The sequence below is a fragment of the Delphinus delphis genome, chromosome 21 (genome assembly GCF_949987515.2).
Source record: "Delphinus delphis chromosome 21, mDelDel1.2, whole genome shotgun sequence".
NCBI lineage: Eukaryota > Metazoa > Chordata > Mammalia > Artiodactyla > Delphinidae > Delphinus > Delphinus delphis.
Window position 1 is genome coordinate 12,338,108 of NC_082703.1, and position 14,680 is coordinate 12,352,787.

Genomic DNA, 14,680 nt, shown 5'->3' on the forward strand with positions numbered 1-14,680 from the left:
CCCAGAGCAGAGACAATGAAGGGCAATGGAAAGCCCATTCTGTGAACAAGCTTCAGCTGCTGTTATTTCCTTTATAAGAACAAGAAAAAGAAGCTGGTGAAAACTTCAATTTGGAAGGACCCAGAATATTTCTGCATTTAGAAAGATGCCTCTTGGGGGGGAATGCAAATTGGTACAGCCACTATGAAAAACAGTATGGAGGTTCCTCAAAAAACTAAAAATAGAGCTACCATATGACCCAGCAATCCCACTCCTGGGCATATATCTGGACAAAACGATAATTCAAAAAGATACACGTACCCCCATGTTCATAGAAGCGCTATTCATAATAGTCAAGACATGGAAACAACCTAAATGTCCACTGACAGATGAATGGATAAAGAAGATGTGACACACATATACAATGGAATAGTACTCAGCTATAAAAAAAGAATGAAATAATGCCATTTGCAGCAACATGGGTGGACCTAGAGAATATCATACTAAGTAAGCCAGACAGAGAAAGACAAATATCATATGATATTGCTTATAAGCAGAACCTAAAAAAAAAATAACCTACTTACAAAATGCTTACAGACCAAATACAGGTATCTCTATTCAATTATAGTTGACTATCTTTTATTATACCACAATGCAGACCGTCTTCTGGGAAAGCAGTATATGCAAGTTTTTAATCAATCAGAATAAAGACTACAACCTGTAAATCTGTTTGTTTTTTTAAGCCACATCCCTTAAACAAAAACCTCGTGTGTTAAGGAAAGCCAAGATTTTCATCTATTCTTGACTTAGGCTTAGCCACTGAGAGTACAATGATGGCCAAACTAAACTGTACATTACCATGGGACGTGACTGGGCTGAATAGAGACCCACATCATCAGGTATTTTGAGCATTACAGTCGAAGCTACAGAAGAGCAAAGTGTGGCTTAACAGTTTGCACATCTAACCACAATTTTAGGAAAAAATCTCTTTAGAGGGCTAATTAATTAATCCCTTGCTGTTAGATCGAGCAGTCCTACTCCTTCCATTGGATTTCCTGTCCAAAGAGGTTCTATTACTTCCTACCACCTCATAAGGAAGCCCCCAAAGATTAACATCATCAGTACTTACATTCAAAGCATTCTTTGCAGCTTCTGCTTCTGAGCGACTGTCAAAACTGACAAAACCTACGGGCTAAGGAAAGAAAAAGAAATATGAAGTAAACAATATCTGGGGATGTCTATTTTTCTGGGTCAAAGGTGATATCAAACTGAAGAGCTAAGATACAGAAATCACCACAGGCAATGGGTAGAAACAAGAAAGCCAGTCCAGAAGAATCATGACTCAGTGGCTTAGCCAAATTTCTAACATGAATCAAAGGGATTGTGAGGGTGGTTCTTCAAGGGCACAGCTGGAGATTTAGAGAATCATAAAAAAAAATCTAGAAGGGGCTGGAAGGTGAGCAGCAGTGAACAAGGGAACAGAGGAAAACTTGGGTGGAAAGGCTCTACTTTCCTAAATTGAATTCACTGTACCTCAGTTTCTTCATCTTTTAAAATGGAAAGAGAACCGAATCACCTTTTGGTACACTGTAAGTGCAAGGAATATAATGACACAATGATAAAAGCCCTGTATTCTCACTGCATGATCAAAATTATATCATGAACATTTTAATCTCAAATCCCAAGGGATGCCTTTAAAAAGCTGTGTGTTTAATTAGGTGTATAAACCATACTGTTCCAACTAAAGAGAGGGGTCACAATTCCTTTGGACTCAGTATCTTTCAGTCCAGAAGGATGGTTGCAACATAGCTTATTCTCTGATGAACCAGAGAATACCTTATTGAGAGATGAAAAGTGACCCAGAGGGAGGATGCTGGTTGCTCAGCATTTAAAAAAAAAAAAGCACATATAGCTACAAATTTTCAAGACACTTGCAGAAACTATCAGGGTCATTGGTTACTACCTCCATTCTGTACCTTTTATGCTCCATTCTAGACCTGAGACTCTGCCTGCGGTTATTAAGGGTTTAAGAGACAGGCTGATTCTTCGTCATCCAATTCCCATACCGATTGTGAATGAAAAGTTTGCCTGTTTAACTTTACAAAAAAACAAAAACAAACAAAAAAAACACCCAGGAAAAAATTGGCGTAATAATCAATAATTTCTTTTGAATATACAGATCAATCCCAATATAACTATGCTGGATGCACTGTATTTACCTTCCTTGAGGACAGACTCAGACACTCTAGCTGGAGGCTGTGGAATTAGGAATCACTTTCCTGTGCTAATTCCTAAGCAATCTCACCCTTAATTTTAGAGCAACAACAACAACAAAATAAAATCTTAATGGAAATAAAAAAAGAACGTCGAGCCCTAGTAACATTCCTGAAGAAAGCCAATCCGAACTTACTGTGGAAGTGATCATTTATGTGCAAGTCTGAAATTCTTACCTGCTTAGATGTGAGCTTTATAAGAGAACCCTCGTAGCCCTGAAAATAAAGAACCAAATTTAGACCAGAAATAAAGAGTAGTAGGAGAAAAGAGCAATTGTAATAGCATCCTGCTCAAGTGAAAATGAGTCCCTTACGACTACTGACCAACTCTTCTCACAAATGCCTGTTCATTGGGAAAACAAATTTTATACACACACGCACGCATGACGTATATGCCAATCTTTGCATACTTGGGCCTAAAAGAAATCAAGCCCTGAAATTCATGCACTTATGTTTCTTATCTCTATATATTTTCATGAAATTCAGAAAAGAAACATAAGTGCATGAGTTCATGAAAATATATAGGGAAAAGAAACATAAGTGCATGGATGCACTTATGCATAGGAAAATGGTGTCTATGTCAACAGCAGGTCTTTTTCATTTTATAGAACTAGGCGAGGGAAGGGGATAAGTTAGGAAGGTCAGAGTGTGTGATGACTTGGTCATATATTTGCTATAAAACAATAAAACATTAAGATCGTACTTGGTAGAACTTAATGAAAATTTCAAAACTTCCAGGAAAGGTTAAATAGGCAGTGATGCTAAAATCTGTTGAGTTCTTTTGCTTATTTATTGCAGCCATCAGTTTTCACAGTGGTGTTCTGATTGGGAGATGTGAAAATTCCCTGTTGGGTTTTTACTCCAGCTCATCCTCAAGGAAGATGGAAACACTCCTTTCACTCCCTCCCTTAAGCCCTCCTGGCTCCCCAGGATAAGGATAACAAAGTCTGTTTATTTCTGAAAATAATCAATGACTGTTAGCTTGCACTGATGGATGACACAGGAGGGGAAAAAACAACACTTGACATGATTGACCACCACACGTATCGGTGCAGAGACAGATTTGCAGACGAGGGTCAGACTCTGGGGACTTTAATTAAAAGAGGGTTAGTAGGAATGTACCAGGGTCCTGACTTCAGCGTTTGGGTTTCTGGGCAGCATGTTGGGATTGATTCATCCTCCTATTTTCCCAGCAGAGAACTATGTTACTAATTAGCTACTGTAAACATTTTACCTCAAAGGCCTTGAGCCCTTCTAGCCAGAGAGGTCGTGATTCACAGCCCTGCCTCTTCGTTTTTCAAGGTGCTCTCGCTCTCTGAAAAACCTGAAGGTTTAAACACCCTGAAGGCCTCAGAGGCAAAGGACAAATGGATATTTCACTCAAGTAAAAGACCACTAGTAGGGATATACTGTCCTCTCAAGTCACAAATAGAGAAGTAGTATCAAATAATCGTTCGGATGAGGGATGATTGCTTGGGTTTGAATCCTGGCCGTGCCATTTATTATGTGTGTAAACTGGAGCAAAATGTATTCAACTGCTCCAAGTTTCATTTTCCTTATTTGAAAAAAATGAGGCTAACCCACTTTAAAGGACTGTGATGAGAATTAAATGAGATAATTCTTAAGGGGCTTGCTGGCTAAATCTCTCTGTATGTATACAAAGACATAACTATGTATGTTACGTTGGATACATACTATTGGATACATGTGAGGATCAGTTAGCTTTAAAAAGTCCTCATCCTACAGAAGAGACAGACAGTAAAAACTACAACCCTGCAGAAGAAACTCGGGAAATTCTATAAAGCTGGCACTCTCCCCACAATACCTTCTCTTTCTTTCCCACTTCCTCTAGCTAACCTCATGGCTAACCTTTCTGCTTCCCTCTGTAATGTCATCATTATTGTTGCATTAAAAGGAGAGCTGTCAGAATGGAGTTACGTCCATTATGACACGCTGCCTTTGGGGCACATAAACTAGACTGTTTTATCTTTGTTGGTTTTAACTCGCTGCCTCCTCAACCGTCCTTCTCCTTCTACTACCCAATTGTTTTCAGCTGTCACATCCTACTCTCTCCCCCTAAGAAGTTAGATATTGTCCCTCAACCTGTCTTGCCTCTGTGGCTGGGGTCCTGCTTCAAATCAGGATAGATCTTTAACCATCAATCAAGATGGCCCATCACGTGATCGTAAGTGTGGTCCCGGCCAGGCACTGTTGCTGACATGTCCTCAGGTGACGTGACCAGGCCAAACACAGGCCCTGAATCTGTCATGACTTCCAGGTTCACTCCTTCAGAGCCAAAGCCTTCAGCCCACATCATGCCCAGTCCCAGCTACCCTACCCTACTCTACCCTCCAAAGGCTAACCTTCAAGGTTTCTCCTTGGAGCAAGGTTATTTCAGCTTTAGTTCAATTTCCTGTTAAATTTTCAATCCCAGCTACATTAGTTACCTCTAAAGTAGTTTTATCTTGATAGTCACAATGGACAGACAACTTGCATTAAATATTTCACTAAGCAACAGGAAAGATTTCCCTCAACTCATACCAAGCAATTCTTTAAAATTTTGTTTTACTGTTTTTGCAACTTTGGACATTTTGCCCATGGCAAAAATAATGGTGTTAGGTTCCTAGTCTAGTTCATAAAAGCCTACTTAACCTATTATGTCTCCAAACATTAGTATTAACAGCAGTATTTCAACTGATAAGGAACCTCCTAGGGGTAGGGCTTGACTTTTACTGCATTTGAAATATAAATACAGAATAAGTCACTGATAGTATTTTTGGTGATCTGTACTCAGAAGAACACCCCTAACTGGCAAGAGGATAAACAGGGAGGACACTAAAGCTGTTCTGTAGAACAGAAACAGACGCATGTCCACGTCGGTAAGAGACTTCTCCAGATTAGCTACTGGGAGGACAAAAGGCAGTTTCAGTCCTTCCAAAGTGAAAATGTATATTAGGACCGAGTTGTCAAATCTCCTTTAGTCACTAACTTTTTAAAAACAGTGCTTTCACAGACATTTCATTTCTTTCTCCAAAAAGCCCCATGAAGCTTCTACACACACTCTTTGTCTCCTTTTACAATTTCTGAAAGATCGAAAAGGTACCTTAAATGGTCTGAAAAGCAGATACAGCTCCCGAGGTTTGATATCCAGAGGGAGACCACTGACAAAGAGAGTCCGGACCTGGAAGATAAATACAAGAGTGATCAAGGGAGTGGACAGTCATAGAATAGCTCACCTGAAATCCCCAAAACACACTTCTTCAAATACTCCTCGACTCCTACCTAATTCGTGCTCTTTCCATGACACAATGACTGCTCTAATTGCTCTAAGCCACTTCTTGAGTAGCTCTGTGTGATTTATCAGAGTGAATCACTTCTAGCTGATTTAAATTTACAAACTGACTTCTTTCCTAGCCATTGCCTGGTTCTAAAAATGTGAGGGGAAAAGAGGGTCCATAGGGCTTCCCTGGTGGCACAGTGGTTGAGAGTCCGCCTGCCGATGCAGGGGACACGGGTTCGTGCCTCAGTCCGGGAAGATCCCACATGCCGCGGAGCAGCTGGGCCCGTGAGCCATGGCCGCTGAGCCTCCGGGTCCGGAGCCTGTGCTCCGCAACGGGAGAGGCCACAACAGTGAGAGGCCTGCGTACCGCAAAAAGAAAAAAAAAAAGAGGGTCCATAATTAAAACATTAGCTTAAGGAAAACAAAATGTCATGAGGACAGTAAATCTACCACTCCCCTCCGCTCTAATCAAATGAACACAGAATGTGGTTCAAAAATACAACTGAACCAATTTTTTTGTCCTACTTTGTCTTGTCATTGCTTCCCTCATTGGCATTGATAATTACAGTAATTTTAATAAATGCAGAAGTTTATTAAACAATTGAAATGTGTCTAAATAGTAGCCAAATGCATAACCCTGTGTCTGTTCAGTTCTGAAACAGCAGGGCAGACTTGGCTGTACCGTAAGGGCTACGGTACAAAATACGTACTTAATGTGTGCTAAAATACATAACACGGATGACACTTCCAGCTGGGAGGATCAAAGTAAGCGTGTGGGCATCTGAATGGAAACTTCAAGGACAGGTAGGATTTTACCACATAGATATAAAAAGGTGAGGTGGGGAAGAGGCACAGGCAGAAAAAAAGCGTTAACCAAGGCAATGCAGAGGGGGATAATAGCGCAGTGAATTCTGGGAGAAGGGGAGCCAAAAAAGGTGAACAGGTAGTGGAGGATCAAACCGAGGGGGGATGACGTCATCGGCTCAGGAATATGGTCTTGATTCAATAGGCAAGGAGTAAACACTGAATCATCATCACTACCACATTTTGTTTCTACTTATTTTAGTGAGTCTTTAGTCAGACCCACCCCCCAGCTTTGAGATATAGTTGACACATAATATTAAGTTTCAAATGTACTTTTTGATCTAATAAACTTTTATGTACATTTCAAAACGATTACCACTACAGCATTAGCTAACACCTCCATCATACCACAAAATTACCATTTCTCTTTTTGTGATGAGAACACTTAAGACCTCCTCTCAGCGACTTTCAAGTACACCCATAATACGGTACCTTAAATATACTCACAATACTGTGCATTAGATTCCCCAAAACTTGCTCAGCTTCTAACTGGAAGTCTGTATCCTTAGGTCAACATCTGCCCATTTTCCTCACCCTCTAGATCCAGGGAACTAACTAATCTACTCTGTTTTTATGAGTTCGGGTTCACCCCCATGTTTTCTATTCCTCTTCTCTACTCAAGCTGATACAACATGATCGAGTTCCTCATTAGAAATCACGGATTCACCCCCATGTTTTCTATTCCTCTTCTCTACTCAAGCTGATACAACATGATCGAGTTCCTCATTAGAAATCACGTTACTACTCAAAGGAAAAAAAAAAAAAATCAATGCTCAGTTGTAATGCCGTTTGCATGTAGGTGTACAATAAACACTACGATCAAGTAAACAGCCCCAGAATCATGAGTGCCTTTTTATTATTTGCTTCTTTATATCTTAGACAGCTTTGGTGAGGTATAATTGACACATAAACTGTACATCTTGCTTTACAATACATTTTGACATATGTATAACCTGTGAAACCATCACAGCCATCAAGATAATGAACATATCCATCACCCCCCCAAAAGTTTCCTTATCTCATGCTCCTTTAATCTTCCTTCTACCTTGTCCTACTATCCTCATCCCCACGCAATCACTCATCTGACTTCTGTCACTACAGATTAGTATGTATGTTCTAAAGTTTCATACAAATGGAGCTATAAAGTAGGTTTCCTTTTTCGTCCGACTTCTTTCACTTTAGCATAATTATTCTGAGATTCATCCATGGTGCTGCATGTAACAATAGTCTCTTTTTATTTCTGAGTAGTATTCTGTGGTATGAACACTCACAGTTCACTTATCCATTCGCTTGTTTATGAGACACCAGGGTTATCTCTCGTTTTTGGCTTTTACAAATAAAATGACTATGAACGTTCATGTATCGATTTGTACAGGTCTTTGTGTGGACATATGTTTTCTTTCTTCTTGGATAAGTAGCTGAAAATGGAATAGCTGGATGATATGGTAGGTATATGCTTCAACTTTTAAGAAACTGCCCTTCAATTCCTTGTTTTACAGCCTAGAACATGATAAATGTTCTGTGTGTATGTAAAATAAATGAATATTCTTTTGCTGTTGGGTACAGTGTTTTATACATTTCAATTAAGGTCAGGTTTGTTGTTCAGTATACCTTTTGCCTCTCCCTTCTCTCTCAACTTTGCCAGTGATAAACACTCTTTCCACAGAACTTTCTTTATCAAAGCTGCTAAGGCTGAATTACTGACAACTGCCGAAGACATACACAAGGGAATTCTGCTATCCTGCGCGCCCTCTCTGCTATCCACATCCCTCTTCCCACGTTCCAGAAAGTGAACACCATGTGTTCTACTTGGTGGCTCCGGCCACGACAACCTGGATAGAGAAGGAATCCCAGCTTCCACTCGTTCAGATTTTGTTGAGTGCCCATTGTATCTGGCACTATGCCAGGTGGTGAATGGATTACACAGCGTTCCATGGAAATAATGATAAGCAGATCCTGTGTTTTAATCACTGTAGTACCATTTGTCCAGCAGGGAAGCTTAGCCATGTGACGGGTAGCAATTAGGATCTGGGGAGTTAACTCAGGAAATCAACTATCATTTCTAGCACTATTCTAAAGAAAAAGGCTTTAGAAACTTGCAAGTCAAACAATTTATCAAAAAAAAAAAAAAACCAATAGAAATCTGGGAGTTAAATGAAAGATTACTTGATATAAATTAAGGTTCATCTACATCCATAAAATGTATTATGCAACCAATAAAAATTATGTTCAAGGAAAAAGTACATTCAGTTTTATTCTATAGAACAAAAAGCCAACACATGCATGTATATGGAAAGGGGGAAAAATACGCCGTAGGATATATATGCCAAAAGGTTTATATCTACATTACTTAGTCCTGAATGGTAGAATACTAAGTGATTTTTCTTTTTTTTTTTTTTTGGCTGTGCCGTGTGGCACGCGGGATCTTGGTTCCCCGACCAGGGATTGAACCCATGCCCCCTGCAATGCAAGCACAGAGTCTTAACCACTGGACCTCCAGCGAAGTCCTAATAAGTGATTCTGATATTTTTTATTAGTTTATTTGTATTTTCTATCTTTCTATAATAAGCATGTTTTAGAGACTATAAATGTACTGTTAGGTTGAGAACAGCCTACATTTTTTATTACTTTATTTAGGAAACCATAAATAATGTCAATATTTGTATCAATAAAAATTGTGAAGTTTATAAACTTTTTTATATATTTCAAAATTAGAAGATTCTTATCTCAGTATCTCAACAAAAAAACCTGTTAAACATTAAAAAAACAACAAAAAAACCCCCACTGAACTGATAGGCCTAAATTTGCCTCTCGCCCATGGATTAAAAAGAGACTCAAGGCCACTCTGTTTTGTTCACCAAATTAGAGGCAACTAAGATGTCTGACACTTTATTTATACATGGACACGAATTACATTTCCTAGAACCTAGTGAAGCCCATTATTGTCTCAGAAACCTGCCAAGACATCTTATCTCTCAATGAAGAGCTATTCTCTCCTCTGACAGAACAGATAGACTGGCTAGGAAAAATAACTCTTAAATACTTACATTATGAAGTTATGAGGACAACTAAAGGTCTCTTAAATCCAAATGCTTGGAATCTATGTGTTCTGAATCCTTTCTAGACCTCCTCAGACTGGGAAACTCCATTAAGTTAAAAAAAAAAAATCACTGATAATGAATGGAAAAAAAAACCCTCTTCCTGAATATCTAATTCATGCTTTTCTATGGTAACTGGGACCTAAAATCACGGGGATGTTTTAAAACATTTTAGTTTCCCTACTCTTCTCACCACCACTCGTTTTATCTGAGCCATTAAGTAGTAAAGCACTTCCGGGTTTTGCCTTTGCTATGTCTATGGAAATCGCAAAGGTTAGACATGATTTTTTTTTTTTTGAGAATCGATTGTTTAATCCACATTGATTGATAGTAAATCAAATAGATGAGAGGAAAAAGGCAATCTAATTCTGAATTTAATTGGCCATTCGGTTTAGTCAAATACCATGTGACTGCACGTGTGGACATGTAAAAGACATCTGCTGTCTGCTGGATTCCCTGATAGCCAGCAGTGCCGGGCAACAGCCTCTGCCTGAGGGCAGACATACGTGCAGAGAGCCCCGAGTCTATGCCCACCAACAGTGCAGGAGGGTTCCCTTTCCTAGACATGATTCTTGCTTGCAGGAAGCTTACTGTCACTGAAGGACTATGCAGCTTTCTGTGACAAGAGGAAGCCTAGCTCATTCACAGAGTAAACAGTTAGAACCCAAACAATGAGATCAAAGTTTAAGAGACATGTAAGATCCATGATCAAATACTCAGAAAAAAGCGCCCCAAAACAAACGAATGATGCCAAATGAACTCTGTCGCAGGTCAATCGTTTTCCAGGGCAACCCGTAATTTAACAGCATTGTCTATGGACACAGATGTGCCTGGCACTACGCCTTCAGCGTTGCAGATGTTTACTTTATCAGACACACGGGGAAACACATTTCTTAGTCAAGGACACAACACGCCTCATAGAAGTTCAAGATGTGAAGCTGCTGACAGCTCTGTCCCAAAGGTACGCTAATGGATTCTGTGGATGTACCTCCAACTTCATTTCTACCCCAGCAGGATTGAAAGAAGAAATGCTAGGAGAAATCGTCCTGTGCGGGTCAGTCAGCGCAAAGGCCTTCTTGGCTCAGCCATTATCAACCATTCCTGCAGAGGCCACAGTTACATTTTGGATAACACCAGCTGTGTGTTCTTAAATGGCACTGCCAGCTCCCACGGGGAAAGACAAGCCACACTTCAGTGACTGACTTCTAAACTCTAATTCAGTAAGTAAAGTCACTGTGTCCGTCTCGGGCTTTCCTGGACAGAAAGGCCAAAACAGGCCCTGAAATGGAAACGCCCGCCCTTTAACAAAAAACACGCATGATCTTGTAGGTAATCTAGACATTAAGATAAAAACCAATAGACAAATGCTTGTTAAATTCTGTATATAATTTCAGTAGAATGCACACTTTTCAGCAAGCGGTCACAGCCAGTAAACACAGTGTCCCAAGACTATGGGCATTTTCTGTGGACATTTTAATCGTTTGTAAAAAGGTCTGAGACATCATCTCTAGCTGCTATGAGCTGACGTCTTGAGGTTCCTCTTAAATCCTAGGATTGGGAAAGGCACCTTCACATTTTCTAATGACTCATGAATAACTGTATAATCATTTATCTGAAATATCCTAAAACCCATCGGGGTGCTTCTATGATCATCTATCCTCTGCAAACTTTCTCTCCACCTATCCACATTCTCACACATACAAATGTAGACTCCTAAAAGCAGCTTTCAAATGTGTTGTATGTTTAAATCATTCTTTTGGTGTAACTGTTTTTTGAAACATATGCAAGTGGATTCCCAGGTGAGATCTTGCAGTGGGCATTTTAGAGGTTGAAAGTGCTTTTCTGGGTAGTGTGTAGCACAGCCCTAAGCACACAGTATTAAATTTTCCCTTGATTTTAGAAATCTGCAGAGTACCATTGTATTCATGGGAAACGGTAAGTGTTTGCTTGTCAACGCCTCTGGTGATGACATGGCAAACAAAATGAGGTGATCATACTTCCCAGTCACAATCATATCAGTTCAGTTACAACATCAAATGATAAACACTCATGTGACAAAAAGTCAGAAAAAATTAACGTTGTAAGAGACAGAAATTTAGATGAAAAAGAGAAATGAGACAAAAAGGGAGAAAAATGAAAAACAGACTGAAATCACATAAAAATCGCAGACATAAAAAGTCATAAACAGACCACAGAAAATTCAGGACTGTACACCTATTAACAAGGAGAGAACGATCAGTACATGGGAAACAGTAAAATCACTCACATTTCTACTAATGACGACTGAAACATACTTTTTGTTTGCTTAAATAAGTCCAATTTCAAAGGTAAATGAGTAATTCACAAAAAGTTTGAGAAAATGCTCAAACTCTTGCACATTTAAATTGGTGAGCAGATATCCTTATCTACTGATATAGAACAAGGTTTCTGATTATTAAGTAAAAAAGCAAACACCAGAAATTGACCATAATCCCACTAATTCTTTCAGTGTTTTTAAGTACATGCGCAGGTTAAAAAAAAAAAAAAGGTACTAAAAGAATATATAATGCATTAACTATTAAATTAATAATGGGGAGGGAAGGTGGGATTACAAAGAACTTTCATTTTATATGTTTGTACCCTCTGGCATTTAAATATTTATAAGCATAAACTATTTCTTAAAAAAAAAAAAGAAAACACAAGCCCAAATACATCTCCTTTCTTTGAAAATATAAACCTCGGGTCCTTCCCATCCACTTTTGTCCTCAGAAATTCTCATCTTCTGCCTGTCCTTGCTCCAAAGGGACAAACTTGATCTAGTAGAAATACACGTTTACGTAACTTGCTTCACATTTCTATTCTGACCATCAGTGAGTGTTTCTCTGTACTTACTCTAAAAATAAAATCTAACCCAAAAAAGGGCACTAGTGACTCTAAGCTAAGGCCCTAGGCGCAGGAGATCCATCCTAGCTCCAGGCAAAGGGGTGTTCTTGCTTTGTGATCAACCTACTGCTCACTAGGACAAGAACAGAGGAATCACTCACTTTCCAACATCCAAGAAGTGCCTTATCTCTTGAGACCATGAAATAAACGTGGTTTCAGGGGCAGAGAAGTTAAAAAGAGCTCCACGTATGTGTGGCAGTATAAGTCCCATAGAGCTGGGTTGTTTAAACACACGAGGCTGGGGCAGGGAATCTGCGTGTTCCAGAGCCCTGTAAGTTTTACACTCTGGTTAAATAATAATAAATTATTTTATTCTTTTTAAATAAAGTGTAAGTAGATTTAGTTCTTTGCTTATTCTATAAGCACCAGCTGAAAACCCAAACTGCAAGACTGAACCACGCTGAGGACTGCTGGTCCTCTCAGTTCCAAAGAAGGCTTTGCTGGCCTGCCATGATTTCCCATTCGTATCTTTTTTTTAAAAATACATTTATTTATTTTGTTTATTTTTGGCTGCCTTGGGTCTTCGTTGCTGTGCACGGGCTTGCTCTAGTTGCGGCGAACAGGGTCTATTCTTTGTTGCGGTGCACGGGCTTCTCATTGCGGTGGCTTCCGTTGTTGCCACCGGGCTCTACGGGCTCTAGTGCATGGGCTTCAGTAGTTGTGGTGCACGGGCTTAGCTGCTCAGCAGCATGTGGGATCTTCCCGGACCAGGGCTCGAACCCATGTCCCATGTATTAGCGGGCGGATTCTTAACCACTGCGCTACCAGGGAAGTCCTCCCATTCGTATCTTGCCACCACAGAAATGGATTACCACAATCATTAAAATGGCCTGCCAGGTATTTCATTCTGGTTGCAGCTCAGCAGAAACTGACCAGCCTTTGGTCAAGCTCCAGTTTCTTCTTGGCATTGGCTTCAAATTGGACAGGTGGTCAAGTTCCTTTTTCCTGACAATGGCCACCTACTGGACTTAAAGACTTGCTCCTTTTCTAGCCCTGAGAAAGTATGTTTTGGTTCAGGAGGCCAGGTTGCTACAGACACCAAGGACTGACTAACCGTAGGATAAAAGGGCCACTAAGCTGTTGTTATGGACTGCCAGCTTTGTTTTAGCTTTAAATGGATAACTGTTCTATCCTTTCTAAAGAAAAAGCCACATAATTACCCACAATGCACGACTCCCTAGTTTTGAGGGATCCACTAGTGTTTGCCCCAAGTGCTATTCAGTTGGATATCCTATCTGTATAACCAAATTGATAGCTTTATTTAAGGCCCATGGAAACCAGGGTCCCCCTTTGCCAAGGTGATCAGATAGTTTCCACTAACTTATGAGGTAAAGGAGGAAGGCTCAGGGGAGAACATAGTGAAGAAAGAGAAACATCACGTTTCATAAACTCGTATGTACAGGGCTCAGAAAATGGACAGAGAACTGGGCCACAAATTAGCACTAGGTACACCATGCTTCTACTTTCATTCTGGAGGAGCTTATCCCAGTCCAACCCAATATCAATTTAAAATCAGTTGGTCTCAAACTCTCACCTTGATAGGACTTCTTAAAACCAAAGTCTAATCTAGGCCATTCCTCACATCTGTTATATTTTTAAAAGGATAAGACAAATCAAGAATTTCTAGGGTTTGAAACTGCCCAAGTATAGGCAGAGGTGTGTACACATAAGCACTTAACCTCATTAAGGAATTTTCTTAGTGCTGTCAGACACAAAGAGAGGTGGGTACCAGAGGTAAATTAGGAATTCAGGGTCTGAATTAGCCTAGATAGGAAACTAGGGTGGGTGGGGTGGGGTGGGGTGGGGTGGGGTGGGGGTGTGTGTGTGTGTGTGTGTGTGTGTGTGTGTGTGTGTGTGCGCCTGCGCGCGCGCGCAAGTGAGAACTTAGCCACATTATTAAGAAATTCACTGAGTGCTGTCAAACACAATATATGGTTGTCAAGTCCTTCGAGTTCAACAAGAAGTTCCTTATAAAGGTAGGAAGCTTTACCCTTTAACACCCCACCATGGCTTCTCCAAGTTCCTTTAGTCAATTTTCTGATGGCTTATTCTGTTTTAACACTGGTTAACCCATGGAATCGTACTCTTTATCCAATTACACTGCACTGTTCACATTGCTAAAACATGAAGATTTTTCATTGGATACGTTATCCAGTACACTATAAACAGAAGTTTGTATCCTGATGCCCCAAAGTGCAGTTACCCTTAGGGTTTTTTAATCCTATAGTGTACCCTAAAATTGTATGTCAAAAAGATCCCTTGGG

At 39.9% G+C, this 14,680-nt stretch overlaps 1 protein-coding gene across 5 annotated transcripts in view; it reads right to left on the reverse strand.

Moving 5' to 3' along the window:
* Positions 1–14,680, reverse strand: part of RBPMS (RNA binding protein, mRNA processing factor) — a 186,377-nt gene that overhangs the window by 100,649 nt on the left and 71,048 nt on the right. For all 5 annotated transcript variants that reach the window (XM_060001116.1, XM_060001115.1, XM_060001114.1 and 2 more), the window contains 3 exons: positions 5,356–5,433; positions 2,430–2,468; positions 1,109–1,171 (listed from right to left, as the gene is read on the reverse strand). In XM_060001116.1, coding sequence (XP_059857099.1) covers positions 1,109–1,171; positions 2,430–2,468; positions 5,356–5,433 — 180 coding nt within the window. The remainder of the gene's footprint in view (positions 1–1,108; positions 1,172–2,429; positions 2,469–5,355; positions 5,434–14,680) is intronic.